The 21,927-nt window shown below is 39.4% G+C and overlaps 1 protein-coding gene and 1 long non-coding RNA gene across 2 annotated transcripts in view; one reads left to right on the top strand and one right to left on the bottom strand.

Moving 5' to 3' along the window:
- Window positions 1-6,373: 6,373 nt before the first annotated feature.
- MSANTD1 (Myb/SANT DNA binding domain containing 1) overlaps window positions 6,374-21,927 on the top strand; it is a 28,772-nt gene continuing 13,218 nt past the window's right edge. Inside the window, exons 1-3 of the mRNA XM_038399895.2 lie at window positions 6,374-6,421; window positions 6,539-6,803; window positions 20,125-20,409. Coding sequence (XP_038255823.1) covers window positions 6,550-6,803; window positions 20,125-20,409 — 539 coding nt within the window. The 5' untranslated portion in view covers window positions 6,374-6,421; window positions 6,539-6,549. The remainder of the gene's footprint in view (window positions 6,422-6,538; window positions 6,804-20,124; window positions 20,410-21,927) is intronic.
- LOC119854792 lies at window positions 6,801-12,169 on the bottom strand. The gene is made up of 3 exons (XR_005292626.2): window positions 12,070-12,169; window positions 9,212-9,332; window positions 6,801-8,819 (listed from the first exon to the last, which is right to left on the bottom strand). It is a non-coding gene; the product is annotated as an uncharacterized LOC119854792 (long non-coding RNA).

Genomic DNA, 21,927 nt, shown 5'->3' with positions numbered 1-21,927 from the left:
TAAGGCCTTATCTGGAGTAGTGTCCAGTTTTGGACCCCACGCTACAAGAAGGATGTGAAAAAATTGGAAAGAGTCCAGCAGAGGGCAACAAAAATGATTAGGGGGCTGGAGCACATGATTTATGAGGAGAGGCTGAGGGAATTGGGATTATTTAGCTTGCAGAAGAGAAGAATGAGGGGGGATTTGATAGCTGCTTTCAACTACCTGAAAAGGGGTTCCAAAAAGGATGGATCTAGACAGTTCTCAGTGGTACCAGATGACAGAACAAGGAGTAATGGTCTCAAGGTGCAGTGGGGGAGGTTTAGGTTGGATATTAGGAAAAAAAAATTTCACTAGGAGGGTGGTGAAGCACTGGAATGGGTTACCTAGGGAGGTGGAATCTCCTTCTTTAGAGGTTTTTATGGCCCTGCTTGACAAAGCCCAGGCTGGGATAATTTAGTTGGGGATTGGTCCTGCTTTGAGCAGGGGGTTGGACTAGATGACCTCCTGAGGTCCCTTCCAACCCTGATATTCTATGATTTAATCCGATTCTTAATTTTACTATGTATAAATGTAAATGATGCATTTCTTATTTACTAGATGAGGATTAATTTTTCACTTGCGATGTGTGTCAAGCTGTAATTGCATGGAAATTCAAATTCAATTAAAATGCACATAAACAGCATTTTAATTTTTTATTAAATAAAAAAAACAAAAACCCCAAGATCTCTGATAGTCTGACCTGTAGGAAAATTCCTTTCTGACTCCAAATATGTTTAGATCCTGAGCATGTGAGCAAGATCCACCAGCCAAGTATCTGAGAGAAAATTCTCAGTGTCATCTCAGAGCACTGGCCCACCCCGTCCAATGTGCCATCACTAACCATGGCCATCTCTGATGCTTCAGATGAAGGAGAAAAAAGAAAAAAACACCTCACACCACCATAGAATACACTGGGGGAAAAAACCTTCCTTTCTGACTCCCTAAAGATGACCAGCTGAAATCCTGAAGCATGAGATTTTAGGAACATAAGACATGTACTGGACTGCTGAGTCAAGCCCAGCCCCCACTACTGCAGGCTGCCCCATCATGCAATCCACTCAAAAATGTATCAAGGTCTATCTTAAAACTAAATTAGTTTGTTTGCCCCACAACACCTACTGGGAGGCTGTTCCAGAACCTCACTCCTCTGATATTTAGAAACCTTATTTCCAGCTTAAATTTATTCATGGCCAGTTTATACCCATTTGGTTTTGTGCCAACATTGTTCTTTAATAGATTTTCACCCCCTGTTTTTACTTCCCAATTTACTTTATAGAGAACAATTATATCCTCTCTCACACATTTTGTTTTGCTAGGCTAAACATGCCAATCTTTTTACATATCTCCTCTTGTAAAATAGTCCCTCTATTCCACTGATCATCCTAGTAGCTCTTCTCTGAGCCTGTTCCTGTCTGAATTCATCTTTCTTGAATGTAGATGTACACAGTATTCCAAATGAGGTCTTACTAGTGCCTTGTACAAGTGCACCAATACTTCACTATTTCTACTTGAAATACCTTGCCTAATAAATCCTACGTCTGCATTTGTCTTTTCTACAGCCACATTACATTGGTGGCTGACGGTCATCCTGCAATCGACCAATGCACCTATGTCTCCACGGTCACTTTCAGCTGATGAGCCCCCAGCTTATAGCAGAAATTCTTGCTATTAATCTCTAATTGCATGACCTTGCACTTTGTATTACTCCTGTCCTCGAGGTCATCCAGTTCCTCCTATATAATATTGCATCCTTCCCTGTATTGAGAGTGCCTCCCAACTTTGTGTCGTCAGTAGATTTCCATCATTAATAAAAATTAGGGCTGTCAAGTGATTAAAAAAAATAATTGTGATTAATCGTGAGATTAAAAAAATTTATCATGGGATTAATCCTGCTATTAAACAATAATAAATACTATTTATATAAATATTTTTGGATGTTGTCCACATTTTCAAATATATTGCTTTCATTTACAACACAGAATACAAAGTGTACAGTGCTCACTTTATATTTATTTTGAATTATAAATATTTGCACTGTAAAATAAAATAGTATTTGTCAATTCACTTAATACAAGTACTGTGGTGCAATCTCTTTATCATGAAAGTTGAATTTACAAATGTAGACTTGTGTACAAAAAAACTGTGTTCAAAAATAAAACAATGTAAAATTTTAGAGTTTGCAAGTCCAATTGACCAGCCAATCACTCAGACAAACAAGTATGTTTACATTTGCAGGAGATAATGCTGCCCGTTTTTTGTTCATAAAGTCACCTGAAAGTGAAAACATAGCACTGTTGTAGCCGGCGTTGCAAGATTTTTGCGTGCCAGATGTGCTAAAGATTAATATGTCCCTTCATGCTTCAACCACCATTCCAGAAGACATGCATCCCTACTGATGATGGATTCTGCTTGATAACAATCCAAAGCAGTGCAGACCAATGCATGTTCATTTTCATCATCTGAGTCAGATGCCACCAGCAGAAGGTTGATTTTCTTTTCTGATGTTTGAGTTCTATATTCTCCGCGTAGGAGCGTTGCTTTTTAAAGACATCTTAAAGCATGCTCCACACCCCGTCCCGATCAGATTTTGGAAGGCACTTCAGATTCTTAAATCTTGGGTTGAGTGCTGTAGCTATCTTTAGAAATTTCACATTGCTACCTCCTTTGCGTTTTGTCCAATCTGCATTGAGTATGTTCTGAAAACGAACAACATACTGGGTCATCATCCGAGACTGCTGTAACATGAAATATATGGCTTAATGCAGGTAAAAACACAGAGCAGGAGACATACCATTCTCCCCCAAGGAGTTCAGTCACAAATTTAATTAACACTTTTTTTTTTTTTTAAACAAGCGTCATCAGTATGGAAGCATGTCCTCTTGAATGGTGGCCGAAGCATGAAGGGGCATACAAATGTTTGGCAGATCTGGCATGTAAATACCTTGCAATGCCAGCTACAAAAGTACCTTGCGAATGCCTGTTTTCACTTTCAAGTGACATTGTAAATAAGAAGCAGGCAACGTTATCGCCAGTAAATGTAAACAAACTTGTTTGTTTAAGCGATTGGCTGAACAAGTAGGACTGAGTGGACTTGTATGCTCTAAAGTTTTACATTGTTTTGTTTTTGAGTACAGTTATGTAACAAAAAAATTCTACATTTGTAAGTTGTGCTTTCATGATAAAGAGATTGTTTTATGGAACTTGCATGAGGTGAATTGAAAAATACTACTTTTGTTTATCATTTTTACAGTGCAAATATTTGTAATAAAAATATAAATTGAGCACTGTACACTTTGTATTCTATGTTGTAACTGAAATCAATATATTTGAAAATGTAAAAAAATCCAAAATATTTAATAAATTTCAATTGGTTTTCTATTGTTTAACAGTGCGATTAAAACTGCGATGAATCACTATTAATTTTTTTAATCACTATTAAATTTTTGAGTTAATCGCACGAGTTGCTCTTCATGACTCAGTAGTTGGAGAGTGCAGCATTTCTGAGGAAGAATGAATCTTGGAGCAGATCTGAAGCTTACCGGACCACTAGCATAGATGGTCTAATCTTTTTCCCTCAGGCTCAAATGGAGTGTTCCAGGAGGAAAAGCCTGAGGTGGGATTTGCTCCTATGTGTCCTCCTATGACAAGAGCAATATATCAAGCACTTACCTGGAATGTGTGCTTCACCAAGCAGAAGAGGTACTTATAATATTCATAATGAATAGGAATGGCTTCCTTACAGAAGGGACAGGATCTGAACCCTGGAGACTTGGATTCCACCACTGCAGCGAAGTTCTGGTACTGGGATAAAATCCTTCAATTTTTAAGTGTCTCTTCTTTAACACGTTAAACTTTACTAAATAACTATACTAATTAATTTAAAAAAACAGTAACTAGAATAGAAATAGGCACTGTGGGGGTAAGATCTTGATGCCACGAGAGGTTAAAAAGGAACAGAGGGATGGTTGGGCCCACTCTGCCCCTTGTGCCCTCAGATGCGGCCGGGGTGGGAGGGGGAGAAAGCACAAGAGCATCTGGAGCACAGGTATGGCCCCAGCATGCTGCTATTTAAAGTAACCACACTTTCCTCCGGTTTCTTACCCTTGCTAGTTGTGTCCTGTCTAAAACTAGACTGTAAACTTCCAAAGTAGGGACCATATCATTCTCTTTTTTTATTTAAAGTCTCTAATACATGATTGGTTGCAATAAAAATAATACAAAACATTTTCAGAGCCCTAGTGGATGAATGTCAAGGCAAAACAATTCCTATAATTGCTTAATAAAGTCTGAAAAGCAATCTGGGGTCCATTTGGATAGAGGTTTCTGCAAGATCGTTATTTGATCCCAGATCAGACACTCAATATCCTAGCAATAGCTTAAGGACCATTTTTTCTGAGCCATCTTCTTACTTCCTTAAGTTTGTCCTGCTGGGCCTCTGTCATTGGCTTCAAAACTAGTCAATTGAATTTGGTATTGTTTTTATTAATAATATGCATGCAACCCATTGTGGTGTGCTGGGTATATAAAAATAAATTAATAAAATGAACCTGTCACCAGTTGATCCTTTTCTGACCACCATCTGTCTACCAATCATGTGATGTCTCCAGCTGGGCACCCAAGAGACAAACCATGCAAGATCATTGTGACAGCATATGGTGCTATTTACAAATTTTAAAAGGGAGGCTGTCATATTAGCAGTTAAAAAGTAATGTTGTTTGGAGGCTCGCTTTTGTTAAGGAGGCCTGTCACTCAGTAGGTATATTTCTCACATGGAGATTTTTCAGTGGGTTTGGAGTAAAAGTTACTAAATAGAGAAATTTTGATTTTTTTCATCACATATTCCACAGTTCCTTTGTTTGTGCAATTTGGAATGAACAATAAAATACATAACATGGAGACCAGGCAGTGATGAGTTAAAGGTTTTATTTCATGTGCCTTTTACAGGCATTATGGGCTCCCCTCACCCTTTCCAGGATGCAAACTAATCTGTGTAGTTTTTAAACTACTGTTAAGATCAAGGATGTGGTTATGAAAAGACTTACGATTTATAGGATACTTAAGCATTAAGGATTGAGGTACAGAACATTTCCTAGGGATTAAGGACTGACTGGGTGAGCCTCAGGCCATTAACCCCCGCCTGTCATTAATCTCCAGGAAATACCCTGCAGTGAGGTCGTTATTGCTGTTATATGCTGAAACTGAAAAACAAACAATGATGTGTGTTTTTATACAAGATGCTGTTTAATTTGGAATGTAGAGAATTAATGCCTTGTGCATTAACCAGTCATATTGCTAGAACTGATCGACTCCATGAATCTTACTCTTTTATGATAGACATTATGGGATTACATGGGTGTAAGAAAGGGCAGAATTTGACCCATAGTGTGTGTCATACAATTTAATATGATGAATCAATGGTGTTTCACTGGTGTAAATGTGAACAGAATTTAGCTCTGTACATAGAAAACTACCATAAAATGCTTACTTCACAACAAAGCAATTTATTTACCATCTAAGCATCTTGCAGCCTTTTTTTTTTTTTTTAAATTCAATGAATAATCCTTTTAGGTTCTCCATAAAGCGGGTGAAATGCCTCTGCTACAGTCCTGAGGCAGCACACTGGCAGCATAAAATAGCATAAATAGCATCTAAATTACTGGAAATACAAAATACACATAGTTATACATACTTACAAAAGACAAATTCAAATTGACAGGACTACAGAATGTGCTTAGCAGCAGGAAAGCATCTTAGGAAAAAAAATCGCTCTCTATATATATATATATATATATATTATAAATATACGTGTGTGTGTAAGTAATAAACACTGAAAAGCTATTTTTTGTGTGTGTTCCTAAAAAATGATGCAGGCACTTTTTTAAGGAGACTGGCTGCTTAAACATTTATTATTTTGTAGATACACAGATATATTTTCATAAAGGTGTGTGAAGCTTTTTACAAAAAAAATCTTTGTAAAAAGCTGTTTGTGTGTGTGCACATGGCCTCAGTCCTTGCAACCTCCTAGAGAGTATGTCAAGGCACAACTTAAAAGCTCATTCAGGCAACCAGGACCCCCTGCTAGCAGATTGTCTGCCTAAAAGGTAAGAGAAAGCTAAAAAGAAGTAGAAACTTAAAAGTAGGTTCTCAAAGGCTGCATAGATCTTTTTTTGTTAAACCTAAAGTGTTTAAAAGCTTTAATATTGATGGCCTGTCAACTTTGTCCTGATTCTTTGGCTTTCAGTTAAAAGGTTTTTGTTGTTGTAGCTTATGCAGTTGCTCTGTTGCTATGGTAACGTGACATCAAAATGACGTTTCTCTGTTTAAAAGCTTTTAACTAAATTCCTGCCTGTCAGATGTAGGCCCCATTTTGTGCACTCAAGCTTCAAGCTGTTGCAAAAAGGTTTCATATGTTCTGTTGTCATTCAAATTCTTTATCCACATATGCATGTCTTGCACTACAAAAACCTAAACTAAAAACTCAATCTATATTAAGTGTCCTCTTTTAAAACCCTTTTAGGTCAATCAGCAATGGCTGCAGCAGAAATTCCCAGTTACATTGTTTCTTCTCAGACTGAGAAACACAGAAGGGCCAGAAACTGGACTGATGCAGAAATGAGAGGTTTAATGCTGGTTTGGGAAGAATTTTTTGATGAACTGAAACAAACTAAAAGGAATGCCAAAGTTTATGAGAAAATGGCTAACAAACTCTTTGAAATGACTGGAGAAATTCGCCATGGAGAGGAAATAAAGATAAAAATTACAAATATGACATTCCAGTACAGGTAAGCTTCAGTTAATTCTTTTTATTTTGAGAGATTTTAGCAGGGACGACGCAGAGTTATTTGCCTTTCAGAAAGTCTCATACAGGAAATCTATAGATAAAAGATTAAAGATTGTTCATATCGCTTTTAAAAATCTCTCCTGCCAGTACTATTACATCTTTATTATTTTCTCTCCCATTTATTTTCAAACTCTGGCACAACTTTGTTTCTTTATAGTTAATTAATGGTGCTATGAAATATTGGAATGAAAATGTATTTGGTGTTAAAACAGATTTTCTTGTTTAGGGGAGTGATAATGTTAGCTTGTCAGCAGTTCCTAGCAGTTAAACTACTGCAGTTTGAAGTAGCTAGTTAGAATCAGTGTTGCCAGTAAAAGTTCAAATACAAAATAATTTATTTAGGAGTGAAGTTCCCAATTTTTGGCATTGCAAGTTGAAGGGTAATACTTCACAGGGCCAAAAATAATTGGATGTCTTATTACTGAGAGGCACACACTGCTATAAGCAGCTCTAGCGAAACAACTATTCTATCTGCAGAGAGAGAATCAATGTCCTCTGTAAATACTGCTCTAAGAGAGTGGGGGAAGGGGAAAACAGTGTCTAGAACATAAAGACGAGGCAATGTCAGTCATGAGGGAAAGTTGGCTTGAAAGATTGAGACATTCACACATTTGTTGTTCAGAAAAAATTAGAACTTAGCAGAAATATTTGCATATATCTGCTTTAAAAAAAAATCTTATTGCTGAGAGAGACAAACTGCCACATACTGGAAATCCTGAGTGGTCATTTAGTTATGTGTTTGTGATGCAAGAAAATCAAATATGTGGTTCTTTTATTTCATCTCCACATAAAGCTAGTTTTAATAATAAAAAAGGTTATTACAGCAGTAGATCATGTTAAAATTGCTTGCTTTTCTTTGGGGGCACACTTGCTGTATTTCATGCAGCTATCACTCATCAAATAGAAAACTAGGGTGAATGCTGTAAGCCCCTTTAACTGTGAATTTCCCCTTTCTCAGTTTGTCTGACCCATTAATATTGTCTTTAAGGTATTTTCTGTAATGTGAAAGCTGGTATTTTTTACTCAGCACTTAACATCTTCAAAGTGCTTTACAAACACCTACTTAATCCTCACAACAGGTCTCTGAGGAAGGTAAGAAAGTATTATCCACCCCCATTTTACAGATAGGGAGACTGGAATTGCGGTCATTATTTCCCCAAGGTTACAAAGCAAGTCACCCTCAAACCCAGAATTAGAACTCAGTAGTTCTTGACTACCAGGCCTTTGCTTAGCTCACTAAATCATGAAGCCTCTCTGCTAACAAATACATCCCATTGTACCTACGTTTTACAGGTGTCCAGAAATACTGGATGATATTTTGAGTATTGTAATGGCTGTGTGCAGTGTTTCTGTAAGCCTTTGTTCTGAATTTTCTCTCTTTTATTATCAATCACACAGTCTCAATTTTTTCTAATTAATATTTTCTCTTAAGCAGCATTGGGAGGGGAGGGAGTAAAACATACAAACTATGGAGGAAAATTTACTTTTTCATTCCTGTATGTTTTCATTAACTTCCAGAAGCACTTTCAGTGCATGCAGTGAGGTGTATCAAATTGCACTGAGCTGCAGTGCTCATTAAGATGCCAACTTTGGAGGGCTTGAAGACTTCCCTGTGTTGGCATGTTACTGTTTTAATATATTCTGGAGTCAGAAATACACTTATAAATGTCAAATGGTTTTTTTGTTGTATAATGGAGACTTAAGTTTCCAAATATTATTTGAAGACAATGTGATGTAAAGTAAACAGACAAGCAAAAGAGATTACTCCCAATTTGTTGTTTTCTCTAATTATTTCTCATTAGTATGTGAAGAAGGGAAACATTACAGTGGAACTACTGGTTACTACTATGCCGTCTTCTTTGCTTTTGGACACCTGAGTTTCAATTCATGTTATGGGTGTCTGGAGGATACTTGGAGATCACATCATGCATCACATTTCAATGCACTGTGGTGTGAACTGAAATGAAAGGCGTAGAAAGTGTGAAAAATGCTCTGTATTCAGACAGTATTTTGTAACAACTATATGGAGTTGTTAAAATAGATCTACAAGTATTTAGCAAAAGTAGCAGGATAACCAGGTCATTTACCATGTAAATTATTATTTCCCTCCACCATCCCAGTCACAAATTGCAGACTTTTATTTCATGAGATATCTGTCTGTGGTATTACTAAGGTGCTTATCACCATAATAATAGTTTGCCAGTGATATCACCATCAAAAGGAATCAGGTTAGAGCATGGAGCCAGAAAATTCTGATGTTTATCCACGTATTACGAGTTCAGAAAGAAAAATATTACCCCCCCAAATCGAGCCAAAACAACCCTACAATGTAAAAAAGCAGCCACTTACCTGAGCACCTCTGCTGGTCCTATGATACAGGCATATTTAATGGTGAATGTGATGTTGCTGGTGCACTGCATGCTGGGACATCACATGGAGCGGGTAATGGGTTACTTGCAGCTTCAGGTATCTAAAATGGAAAATAGGTAAATTTGTAATTAATAATCCTCTTACATTTTTATCATAATGACTTTCAACCTGAAGGATTCCATAGCACTTTATGGCTGATCCTGCAAACGTTGCTACTGAATGTAGTACTCATGGTTCTCAATGGAAGTCTTTGTTCATTATGCAGCAGCAGTCTAAAAAGCAGACAAAATGTTAGAATGCATAAGGAATGGGTTTTAAAAATAATACTACAATATAATAATATTGTTATATAAATCAGTGGTAAGCCCTCCCCTTGAAAAAAATTCTGAAATTTTTGGGGAAATACTGAAAAGTTTGAGACTTTTAGTTTAAAAAGGAGACAAATCAATAAAAGGCAACATGACAGAGGCATACAAAGTAACAAATGGTATAGCGAAGGTAAACCAGGTGCTCCCCTTTCCCTATAATAACAAAGTTATCCAATTAAATTTAAAACCAATTAAGGAAGATACTTTTTACAAAACACATAATTAGCAGGTGGAACTCATTGCAACTAGATATCATTGAGACCAAGAGCGAAGTAGTATTTTTTTAAAAGATGAGACATTTTGTAAGGATAATGAGAACATTGGTCATTTAAATTAGATATAATTTTAAAAACATATAAAGTATATAATTCCTCATGCACCATGAATTGTCTGGGGCTAGGAAGAAACTTTCCCTATGAGCAGTCTATTCTACAATTGTCCACTAAGAGGTTCCTTGCATTTTCCTGTGATGCATTTGGTATTGGCCACTGTCAGAAACAGGAGATTGGAATAGATGGTCTGATCTGGTAGGCAGTTTAGGTATTACTACAGATAGTCCCAGTGACTTCATGGTAATAAGCACCTTGCCTAAAATAAATGTTAGCTTGTCTGCAATATATAAAGGAATCACTTCATTCATCACAGCAACCTAGGGCCTAACCTAAAATTTAGTGCAGATACAGCTGGGCAAAATCCTACCATAAGAAAAAGTGCAATGGAAACTTAAGTATCTATTTAGGACAGATAGGACACTGGTTTTTAATGTTCTGCATGAAAGGCATCTGTGCAGTAAACCGTATGTACTCTCATCTATCTATCTTGGGAGGTGAAGGGCTGAGTCAAGCGTGCTGGAATTGAAAGTTAAGGTTTCTGATAGAGCGAGTATCAAGAGTTCTGCATACATTACTAATTCATCTCCTGCAGTTTAGAATCGCTTAGAATGTCCTGAAGTTCTTTCTATTGTGTTGGCTACTTGGGCATTCAGCACCCACAAACCTACAATTAGTCCTTCTAAAAGAAAATACATTCCTATCATCACGAATATATTGATCTTAATGTGTGCCAATGTACAGTGTTAGAGAGAGAGAAGGATGTTGTGTCTCTTTCATTGGACCAACTTATGTTGGTGAAAGAGACAAGCTTTAGAGCTGCTATTATTATTTTACTACTGATATAATATGTAATGTCTTGTAAAACAAAAGACAAGGTTTGTAAAATATGCACACTAAACAATGATAGTTTTGACTAATTCCTTTTGATGCTTTAAAAATAAAGGCTGTGCGAATGCAAATTCATAATTTTGTTTTTAAAACCGGCTCCTCTCTCCTTCCCCCAAACATTTGTGGAAACAGGATGTAGCTGTTACATTTTAATTTGAATTGCAGTCAATTAATGTTAATCATTGGTAAATCTGAATCAGTCTCATGATCTTAATCATAGATAATTATTTTTATTTTCATGTGTACATGATAGCAATTAAACATAGTGCTCTGTGTAATTCTTCACCATATTCCATGATATTAAATGACTGGAATCTTTAACCTTTGCTGCAGCAAATGACCAAAGATAAGTGCAGCAAATTACTGCAGAAAGTTGAATTTGAATATTTTACCAGCTTTCTCTTCAGTATCAATAATTCATAGCAGACCCACAATTTAAGTATTGTGCTTTCCTACATTTTTCTCTCCCATGTCATTGATTGGTGCATGAACAGTGTTAATTATTTATTTTGAAAGCTTTTTTCAGAAACCCCAGGAGATAAAGCTTGTTTCCATTCCTCCAGGCTAGTAGTAATATCAAACAAATACCTTAATAATAATTAATACTCCCCACAACTCAGCAATAGTGTGTTGAACAGAGAGAGTAAAAAGCCAAATTATAGATTATATGTATTTGTTCTAACTAAGTAGTGATGGTGTCAGGGTTCCCTCCCCACTCTGAACTCTAGGGTACAGACATGGGGATCCACATGAGAGCCCCTAAACTTATTTCTACCAGCTTAGGTTAAAAACTCCCCAAGGCACAAATTCTCCCTTGTACCTTGGATTAGGTAATGCTGCCACCACCAAGTGATTTAATAAAGAATCAGGGAAAGGACTACTTGGAGTTCCTACTCCCCGCTAATATCCCCCCAAACCCCCCACATCCCCTTTCCTGGGGAGGCTTGAGAATAAACAAGATGAGCACAGACCACCTTGGGGTTTTTTAGGACACTAAAAAAAACACCCCAATCAGATTCCAAAAGAAACAGAAATTTATTATAAAGAAAAAAGGTAAAAGCAGCACCTCTGTAAAATTATAGTGGAAGATAATCTTACAGGGTAATCAGATTCAAAAACAAAAGGATTTCCCTCTGGGCCAAATTTTAAAGTTACAAAAAGAAAACCAGGAATACACCTTCCTCTCAGCTCAGAGAAAATCACAAGCCAAAACAAAAATAAACTAATGCATTCCCTTGCTGGTACTTACTAATTCTAATGGAGTTGGATTGCTTGCTTCCTTGATCTGTGTCCGGCAAGCATACAGAACAGACAAACCAAAACCTTTCTGATTTGAAAGTATCTTGTCCCCTTATTGGTCCTTTTGGTCAGGTGCCAGCCAGGTTATCTGAGCTTCTTAACCCTTTACAGGTGAAAGGATTTTTTGCCTCTGGCCAAGAGGGATTTTATAGTACTGTATATAGGAAGGTTGTTACTCTTCTCTTTATATTTACGACAGATGGTCTTTAAAAACTCTCTCTAAAATTTAATGTTTTAGTAATTTTATTTTAAAGGTATTTTAATACTCATGAAATTGCTGAATTAATTGATATAGAGAATACAGTCCTTGTTATCCACAAAACAGGCAATATAAGTACAATTTGCTCCAGCAGTGTGCCTCAACCCAGATGACAGAAGGTCCTGGAAAGTGGTTAATTAGATACCAGTGCTCATTTAGCTGTTGATTCTTCTGTAATAACATGGCCAACAAGATTGCTAGTTGTGGTGGTAATGTTTTTTGTACTTTGAATTTCTGTCCACTGGAAACTGGACTGAGATCACTAACTCATTTGACATAATTTTCAGTGACTTCTGAGCTGGGCTGGATTTAAATTAGTGTCTTAGAGATGAAAAAGTCTGTATTTTATTAAACAGTTCCTAAGCCTATTTAGTTTATATACGTGTAAGTGGGGGAATGGTCCCACTCTTGTGGAGAACTTCCCTGGCTTTTGCACTACCCCTGTGGAATTGGATAGTGAAAGGACCTCTGTCCTCTCTCCAACTCCCTTTACCCAGATGCCTGCCTGACCTTGAAGACTCTTCTTCCATGCGGCAGAGTCCTTGTAACCCCAATTAAGGTGGTCCCAGGATTACTGGGAGGCTTAACCCCCAGTCTTGTCATGGCCACTAAGGACAGGAGCTAGGGTGTCCCCAGTCCTCTCTCCACAACCGCCACTACCCTGGCCCAGGGAGCACTACATTAAGTTCAAATCAAATACAATTTACTGAACAGCAAGACGGTAAGAAAAATAAGAAAAAGTCAGACAGGTTAAAGGAAACAAGTAATCCTGCCCTGTTGGCACGGGGAAACCACAAACAGCAGTCTCTGGGATATATGGGAAGTTCACAGTTTATTCTTCACATGTCCCAGGACTCCTTCTCAAGCCCTGGCTATGCTGTGGTGGCACTGTGGGTCAGACACCTGCTCTGGCGGTTGCCACACGCCCTCAGGCTCTAGCTGGCAGGAACCCTTCTCCCAAGCATCGCCCCTCCCATCGGGGTCATGGTCCCCCTCCAAGTCCAGCCTGCAAGACCTCTTGTTTGACAATGCCTCCTTGCACTGGGCCCTCTGCCCGGGGTCCCTCCCCCCACTCTTCCCAGCTGCTCACCGCACTCGGCTCTGGTGTCACTTGTGGCACAGAGGGCGTTCAGTCCCCAGCTCTGGGCCCACAGCTCCCGACTGCAGCTCAGCCCTGGCTCCCTGTCAGCATGGCTGGTCTGCGCTGCTCCTGGCTCTGGACTGCTCTGGCTCCGTGCTGCTGCTGCTCAGCCTTCTGGGCTGCTTTTCTGGCCCCTCTGGTTCTGGCTGCTCCTGCTCTGCCTCCAGCTAAGCCTGGGCTGCTGCTCTCCCCTTAGTTCTGCCCTACTCTGGTTCAGTTAACTCCAGCTGACACGGAGGACAGGACCCTGGGCTCCTGACTCCCTCATTGGCCTACCTGCCCTGTCAGTTGGGCTGACCGGGAGCATTGGCCTTTCCCCGTTGGCCCTGGGGACTGTCAGGCTCAGGATCTTGATTTCTCATTGGCCATTCCCCTTTCTTTTGGTACAGGGAGAAGGCAAACCAAAAACCCCACTAAAGTTTCAGTAAGGGGCCAACAGTCCCATTAGATAAGCCTCAAAACATGTAAAGTTCCTTTACTAGGCCCTTCAGCCCTCTCACAGCCACCTGCCTTCTCTTCAATATAGGCTGTGGCTCCCCCTATTTGCTGTCTTGGGTAGACAGAGTGCCTGATATCCTGTCTTTTTTCAAGAGGCAGATACTAGGTTTACTTCCTTCTATTTTTTCATTGGTAAATCTTTGAATATGTCACGGAAGTCACAGAATCTGACTTTCAAAGACCTCTGACATTTTCTGCCCTGGGGCTGGAGCTGTCAGCAGGCAGCCTCCCAGCTCTTAGCCGCTGCTGGCGGCGGGCCCCCAGCAGCTCCCAGCTCCCGCAGGTTGTGGGGGGACTCCAGAGCTCCCACTAGCGGCGTGGGGACCCTGCTGGGGGAGAGGGGGCAAGGGGACCCCAGGGCCCCCAGCCACTGTGGGTGCTGGACCCTCCTCCCTCCCCATTTTGTCAAGGATATTTTTAGTAAAAACCACAGAGAGGTCATGAACGTCCATTAATTTTTGTTTATTGCCCATGACCTGTCTGTGATTTTTACTAAAAATATCCATGGCAAAATCTGAGCCTTATTCATGGGTCCTATCACCCCTCTACTGCCTCTGGGGTTAGACTAAGTAGGTAGGTGATAACACGTTAAACTAGCATTACTCTGGTCCAGTCCATTTCTATAGAATTTAATATTTTATTAAAAAGAATCTTGCCTTTAGTTGCAAAGAAAATCCTTCAATGACTTGATCCTATGTTGACTCACTAAGTTGGGAGACAGTAGCAGTGAGTTTAATTCATCCCATCTGTTGATTTCAATTGAGCTACATTAGCGATAAATTTGGTCTGATAGAGGTGAGAGGCCTCAGCTGTTCCACTCTTCTACTCAGACTCCACTTGCAGTCTCAGCAAAAGATTCTAAAATGAGAGGAGTGAACTCTGAAACCGGTGATGACCATTTAATACTAACATTCTTAGCTATTTTACGGTTGATCATTTTATCAGAAAGCTTGTGTGCACAGAACATAAGAACAACCATACTGGGTCAGACCAAAGGTTCATCTAGCCCAGTATCCTGTCTTCTGACAGTGGCCAATGCCAGGTGCCCCAGAGGGAAAGAACAGAACAGGAAATCATCAAGTGATCCATCCCCTATTACCCATTCCCAGCTTCTGGCAAAATCATAATAATGGATGTCTCTGATACGGGGGAGTAATTTGAGTGCTGTTGTAGAGACAGAGTTGGAATAAAATGCTTTTGTTTCACCCAGTGTGACCTTTGTTTGCCTCTATCTGCCATGTTCCCACTTCTTTTCCATTGTTCTGAACTCCCCCGCCCTATCTTTTCCTCTCCCCTCTGTATCATCCCTTTGTCTTTCTCCACCCCAGAGTCCAGGCTCCATCAGCTTCATTGTTGCCCCTTTTAAGTCAGCAGAGTGCTCCTGCCCAGTTTGCAGTGGGGATCAATACTCCCAGTCTGTTGCTGAAGTAAGCAGCAATGGCAGCAAGACAGAAATCCACACACTGCATTTAGAGCAAGAGGAGTATTCGGACACTCTAGTTCTGAATAATAGCATCCTCTAGCAGCTGATGGACAAATCTGTGGATATTTCTTCTAAAGTGTGATAGTACTACATAAAGGGAGGGCCCTGTGCACAGCTGAACATAAGCATAAAGAATAAAATCCTGACACATTTACTCAAGCAAAACTCCTGCTCCCTTTAATGGGAATTTTGCTGGAGTAAGGATGTGAGATTTAGCTCAAAATCATAATAATGGATGACTGTGATACAGGGGGAGTAATTTGACTGCTGCTGTAGAGACAAAGAGACTGATGACATCTGAAAGCAGAGCAGTAGTTGGCAAAGATTCTACTGAATCTGATTCAGAACAGGATACTTAAAAGTATCTACTCAGTCAAAAAGAGCCCAGTATTCCTAATTTAGACTTTGAAGCTCAATAAACAGCAGCTCCCACTGAAAACCCAGATTTTAATTAACATTATAGTCTTTATTTAGTGTTAAGATTGTGAGTTTATTGATGATACAATTTGAGATGTTCTGCGTTAAAACAATGAAATCTGAGCACATGAGGCCTTGCCAATACATAGCCCTGAGCTGCTGTAACTTGCATGGGGAAACCCTGGTGAAGTATGTAGAGGTGTTCAATGTGTACCTAGCAATGTATAGCAATAGAAGAAAAATACTTTTATTGAAAAGAATTTTAAAAACTAAACAAAAAGTATTTGGTATTAAGTTGATCATTTACAGTCAGTCCTATATTTAGGTATTGTGTAACAAAGAAGCTATAATATTGTCAGTGATCTGATCTAATTGTGAAATCACATCAGCAGTTTGCAAAGCATGTATGAAATTAAAATTTGGAATGCATAGAGAGAATAAGAACACAGACTGTGCTGTGCAGGCTTTGCTATGCATTGCTATAATATGCAGCTCACCAGTAGCTGGAAAACCTCATCAGACTTTGAAAGTTCAGAGAAGAACACAAACTACTTAAAAACCCAAACAAAATAATTTGTTGTTCCTAACTTCTGTCCCGCCAGTAGTTGTCACTTCACCCTAGTCTGCGAGCCACATGCTGGACCATTGGAAAGGAAGAACTTCAATTTTTCCACATTCACATCTCTATTTGTCACCATTGTTATCATGTTGTTAAAGTTTATTTTCCTCTAATGGTCCTACTGGCAGCTGAAGCAGTGGGTGTTATATCTTGCTACCAGCAGATGGACCCAGGAAAAAATGTGTTGTGGTATTTCCCAAGAAAAGGATTGTACCAGCTATCCAAGCCCAGTACTCTTCCTATTTCCGGAAGGTGGAAACCTCTTTCTGTTTGGCAGAAGCAGCTTGGAATTCAATTAAAAATATACAAAAGCAGCATTTTAAAATTTTAAAATTGTTTTTATTAGTTAAACAACTTTAAATGTACAGAAAACATGTTTTTCAGGTTTGTCTGAAGTAAACAGGAAGAAATTCAATAAGGACAAATGCAAGAAGGAACAATCAATTGCACATATACAAAATGAGAAATGATTGCCTAGGGAGGAGTACTGCGGAAAGTGATCTGGGGGTCATAGTGGATCACAAGCTACATATGAGTCAACAGGGTAACACTGTTGCAAAAAAAGCAAGCATCATTCTGGGATTTATTTGAAGGAGTGTTGTAAGCAAGACACAAGAAGTAATTCTTCCGCTCTACTCTGCACTGATTAGGCCTCCGCTGGAGTATTGTGTCCAGTTCTGGGCATCACACTTCAGAAAAAATGTGGACAAATTGGACAAAGTCCAGAGAAGAGCCACAAAAATGATTTAAGGTTTAGAAAACATGACCTATCGGGGAAGATTGAAAAAAATGGGGTTGTTTAGTCTGGAGAAGAGAAGACTGAAGGGGGACATAACAGTTTACATATATATAAAAGGTTATTACAAGGAGAAGTGAGAAATTGTTCTTTAACCTCTGACATTAGAAAAAACTTTCTAACTGTCAGGGTGGTTAAGCACTGGAATAAATTGCCTACAGAAGTTGTGGAATCTCCATCATTGGAGATTTTTAAGAGCAAGTTAGACAAACTCCTGTCAGGGATGGTCTAGATAATACTTAGTCCAGCCTGGAGTGCAGAGGACTGGACTAGAAGACCTCCTGAGGTCCCTTCCAGTCCTACGATTCTATGCTTCTATGTAAAATCAACTGATTTATTAAACAAAGGAAGTATTAAGTGTATTTAGTGATTAGACAAATTGGTTCTGGTCACAATGGGCCAGATTTTCAAAGGTATTTAGATGCCTAAAGATGTAGATAGATGCCTAGTGGGGTTTCCAAAAGTGCGTAAGTAGGGTAGGTGCCCAATTCCCTTTGAAATCAATAGGAATTAAAGAAATAATCAACAAAGGCATTTTTGAAAAACCCTTTAGACAGCTATCTGCATCTTTAGGTGCCTAAATCTGAAAATTGTGAAAATCTGGCCTCATGTCCTTCACATTTTTAGAATTAGTAGATCTTATTTTTTCCCACCTGGCTTTTATTAATAGATTGGAAGAGGAAACAAGCATTCATGCTTTTTCAACTTCCAATCAGTTTCTCGACTGTAAATGAACTAGTCCAAATGAAGGGAATATTCTCTCTCTGATTTCTATCTTAACTGAAACCAAAAATAATTAAAGCAAAAGTTTTTCTGCACAACAGAAACTAAAAGTACAAAATTTGGAAAATATAAATACCAATATTCGGTCCATTATAAAGACTGAGAACAATATGGATACTTATAATGCAGCACATGACATTGACACATATTTTAAAGCTTGATTTTCACCTCAGAAATTAAAGATGTTTCTGCCCTAATTCTGGATATAGTTAAAAAAGCAGCACCCTTTAATTCAATAAAATTTGAGGGCGGCTCACTGATTTTCTTTTTCTTTATATAAATTATTTTAATGGATTATAGTGAGTTTAGGTCTTGACATAGGGTGTCAGAATTTCAAATTTAATTTTAAACAGATTTATTTAAAAAAACACCTTAATTTAGATTCTAAAAATCTGATTTAAATAATATTCAATTGTATGTGTGTGTGTATATGTATATGTATGAATGTGTGTGTGTATATGTATATGTATGTATGTATATATAAAAACATTGATTTATATCCACTCCGGGTATTATGATGATCCTCATAGCCATTCAGAACTTTCCAGCATCTTCAGATCCTCCTTCTCCAGGTTCTCCTGCCACTTTACCTAAGGGAGAATTTCCATTATCTGTTAGAGTAAAGCCTATGACATAGTTGGTCAGTTCTAATTCCATTTACAGAGGGCTGGGGTACTCTCACTAGCCCAGTAGTCTCCAACCTTTTTATGCACAAGATCACTTTTTGAATTTAAGTGCAACTCAGGATCTACCCTGCCCTTTCCCTGAGGCCCCGCCCCACTCACTTCATCCCCCCTCCCTCCATTGCTCGTCTCCTCTCTTACTCACTGTCACCAGGCTGGGGCAGGGGGTTGGGGTGCGAGAGGGGGTGTAGGCTCTGGGCTGGGGCTTAGGGGTTCAGAGTGTGGGAGGGGGCTCCAGGCTGAGCCTGGGGCAGGGGGTTGGGGTGCAGGAGGGAGTCAGGGGTGCAATTTTGGGAGGAAGTTTGAGTGCAGGAGGGGGCTCCGGGCTGGGGCAGAGTGTTGGGATGCAGGAGAGGGTACGGGGTGCTGGCTGTTGGAAGAAGCTCAGGTCTGGGGCCAGGGGTTGGGGTGCAGGAGGGGGTTCAGGGTGCAGGAGTGGGTATGGGGTGCTCTGGGAGGGGGTTCAGGGGAGGGGTACAGGTTCCCGCAGGGCAGCACATACCTCGGGTGGCTCCCGGTCAGTGGCGCAGTAGGACTAAGGCAGGTCCCTGCCTGCCCCAGCCCTACACTGCTCCGAGAACTGGCCATGGCACCCATGCAGCCCTTCTGGGGGGAGGGCACATGGCTCCATGCAAACTCTGCAGGCACTGCCCCCGCAGCTCCCATTCCTGGCCAATGGGAGCTGTGGGGGTGGTGCTTGTAGGTAGGAGCAGCGTGTGGAGGCCCCTGCCCTTCCCTCCCCTGAGGCCTCAGGGGCGTGCTGACTACTTCTGGGAGCAGCATGGGGCCAGGGCAGGCAGGGAGCCTGCCTTAACCCTGCTGTGCCGCTGGACATTTAGCGGCCGGAGATCATGGTTGACTGGCAGAGGCTCCAGGATTGACCAGTCGATCGCAATCTACTGGTTGGTAACCACTGCGCTAGCTCTTATTAAAATATGCTGTTTTAAACCCTGATCAGATTTGTCATTTTGTAAGAGGGAGCAACCAGCACTGTTATAACAAGCGTATTCATTATTAAATTATTTAAATGGATTCTCTTCACTAGTAGAAGCTGTTATTTTTCAGTACTGGTATTGAACTCAACTTGGGGTAACGTGCACCTTTTCACCACTGGGCAAAATCATGAAAATAAACTGATGATCTCACTTGATATCAAAGGCCAAAAACTGCTGTCTAATGTTGCTCTTATTAAGGATTTTCAGTTTGCCTGTCAAATGATCAGAGTTATCTTTTGTGACTGAAACAGATTTTTGAGATAGAGGTTTAAGATCTGTATGAAATGCTTGTTTCTGTGTTATCAGACCTTTTTCTTGTATGCCTTTACAGGAAATTAAAATGCATGACTGATAGTGAAACCGTCGCACCTGACTGGCCTTATTACAAAACCATTGATAGAATCCTGTCTAAAGTATCAGACCACAGTGATGTGAAAATGCATGAAAGTCAGCAACCAGGCCCTTCTACATCACAGACTGAGGCCTCGCAGTCTCCATCAGCTAAGTCTACACCTCTGTACTTGCCGTATAACCAGTTTACATACGAAGGAAGGGAAGAATGTTTTGAAGATGAACATTCAGAGAGCTCATCAAGCTTACTTTCTTATAAGTTGAGGTGGAATTTTTTATTTTCCTTTCTCATATTTCACACATTAGACTAGTTCTGTTGTGTAATTGGAAAACTCTAGAATGTTTACATTAATCACTCTTGCCATTGCTTTTCTTAAGTCACAAGTGAGATGAGTTTGCTGGTCTTTACCTAAACAGCTAGACTAAGGGTTTTGTTTTTGTTTGTTTTTGTCTGTGGGAATAGGTCAGCACCACAAAACACCATGCAGTATTGTCAAAATTTAGCATGGGTCCCTCTGCTTATGAGAGGCATAGCATTTCTACCAAGGTAGGAGTGGCCCAGGCTAGTACTGCAGTGCATATGTATAACAATGTAGGAAGTTTCAGAGTAGCAGAGTAGGAAGTATAACATGTTTCTTAGCTGTATTTTGTCTTGCTCTAGCCATTGCTATTACCCTCAATATGAGTATGATATTTCAATAGAGTCAACTATTATTAAAGTGTGTGTGTGAGAGAGAGAGAGAGAGAGAGAGAGAGAGAGAGCTTTAAAAATGCAAACCGAGTATTTGTTCAGACTTGATGTAATTGTCAGTTTTAGGCTTCAGTTTTCCAACAAGCATCTTTTAAAGTGCATTGCAGCCACTTTTAAATATAATTAAATTAAATATAATTTAAAATGTTAGTTCTTTCAAGTAATAGTTAGTATGAGGAATGCAAACATGCTTTTCCGTTGTTGATAACATTTGAATCCCCTGGACAGCATGATTTCAGCCTAAAGCAGTGCTGTAGACATGACTCACATTTCAGACTTCACTGCTCTCAGTTTTCATCCCAAAAACGTGATGGAAATAAGAACCGATTGCAGTCTTCTGTCAGAAGAAACTATTAAGTTCATCCTAGAAATGCTTATCATGAGTCTGTGCAATACCAAGGTTTTATGGATAACAGTAAAATTACAAATTACAATTACAGTCATGCAATAGTGAAACTGTTGAACTAGAATCAAACCCACAAAAACTAGACTGAATTAATGGGCTTTCAGGCCTGCGTTTGAGTAGTTTGAGAGCTGAGGGAGTAGAGCTGAGACTACTTCTTTCAATGAGTGTAGCTGTCCCTAAGCAGCTGATGATTTTAAATGTATTTCCTGTTTACAAGTATTTACAGAGTAATGTCTGTGAATAACTCTTGGTCTGTAGCCATATATCAATTCACAAGTAATTCTTGTACAATTACCAGTTCATTGTAAGTATTTTATGTCTGATATTCAAACTTTCTTGACTGGATCAGCATAACTCCTAGAATCATGTTTCTTCTGCAAATTCAAAATTTGATTTCTGCAAATATTCTATAATAACGTAAAATTCATTGTCTGCAAACACATTTACCTGTAAACACAATCAGTAGAATATTTGCTAACACAAACAAGGTATTTTTAAAAAAATGTTTGAGGTATTCGTCCATCTGGCTTGAGGAAAAACTGCCAGATGTTTGAACCTTGGACTGCCAGCAGCTAAAAGTGATACTTGTGATAGGTATTACAGCCTTTTGTATCTGGGAATAGAAT

The sequence above is a fragment of the Dermochelys coriacea genome, chromosome 4 (assembly GCF_009764565.3).
Source record: "Dermochelys coriacea isolate rDerCor1 chromosome 4, rDerCor1.pri.v4, whole genome shotgun sequence".
Classification (NCBI taxonomy): Eukaryota; Metazoa; Chordata; order Testudines; family Dermochelyidae; genus Dermochelys; species Dermochelys coriacea.
Note: the sequence above shows the minus strand (reverse complement) of the source record. Positions and strands in the feature narration are given on the sequence as shown.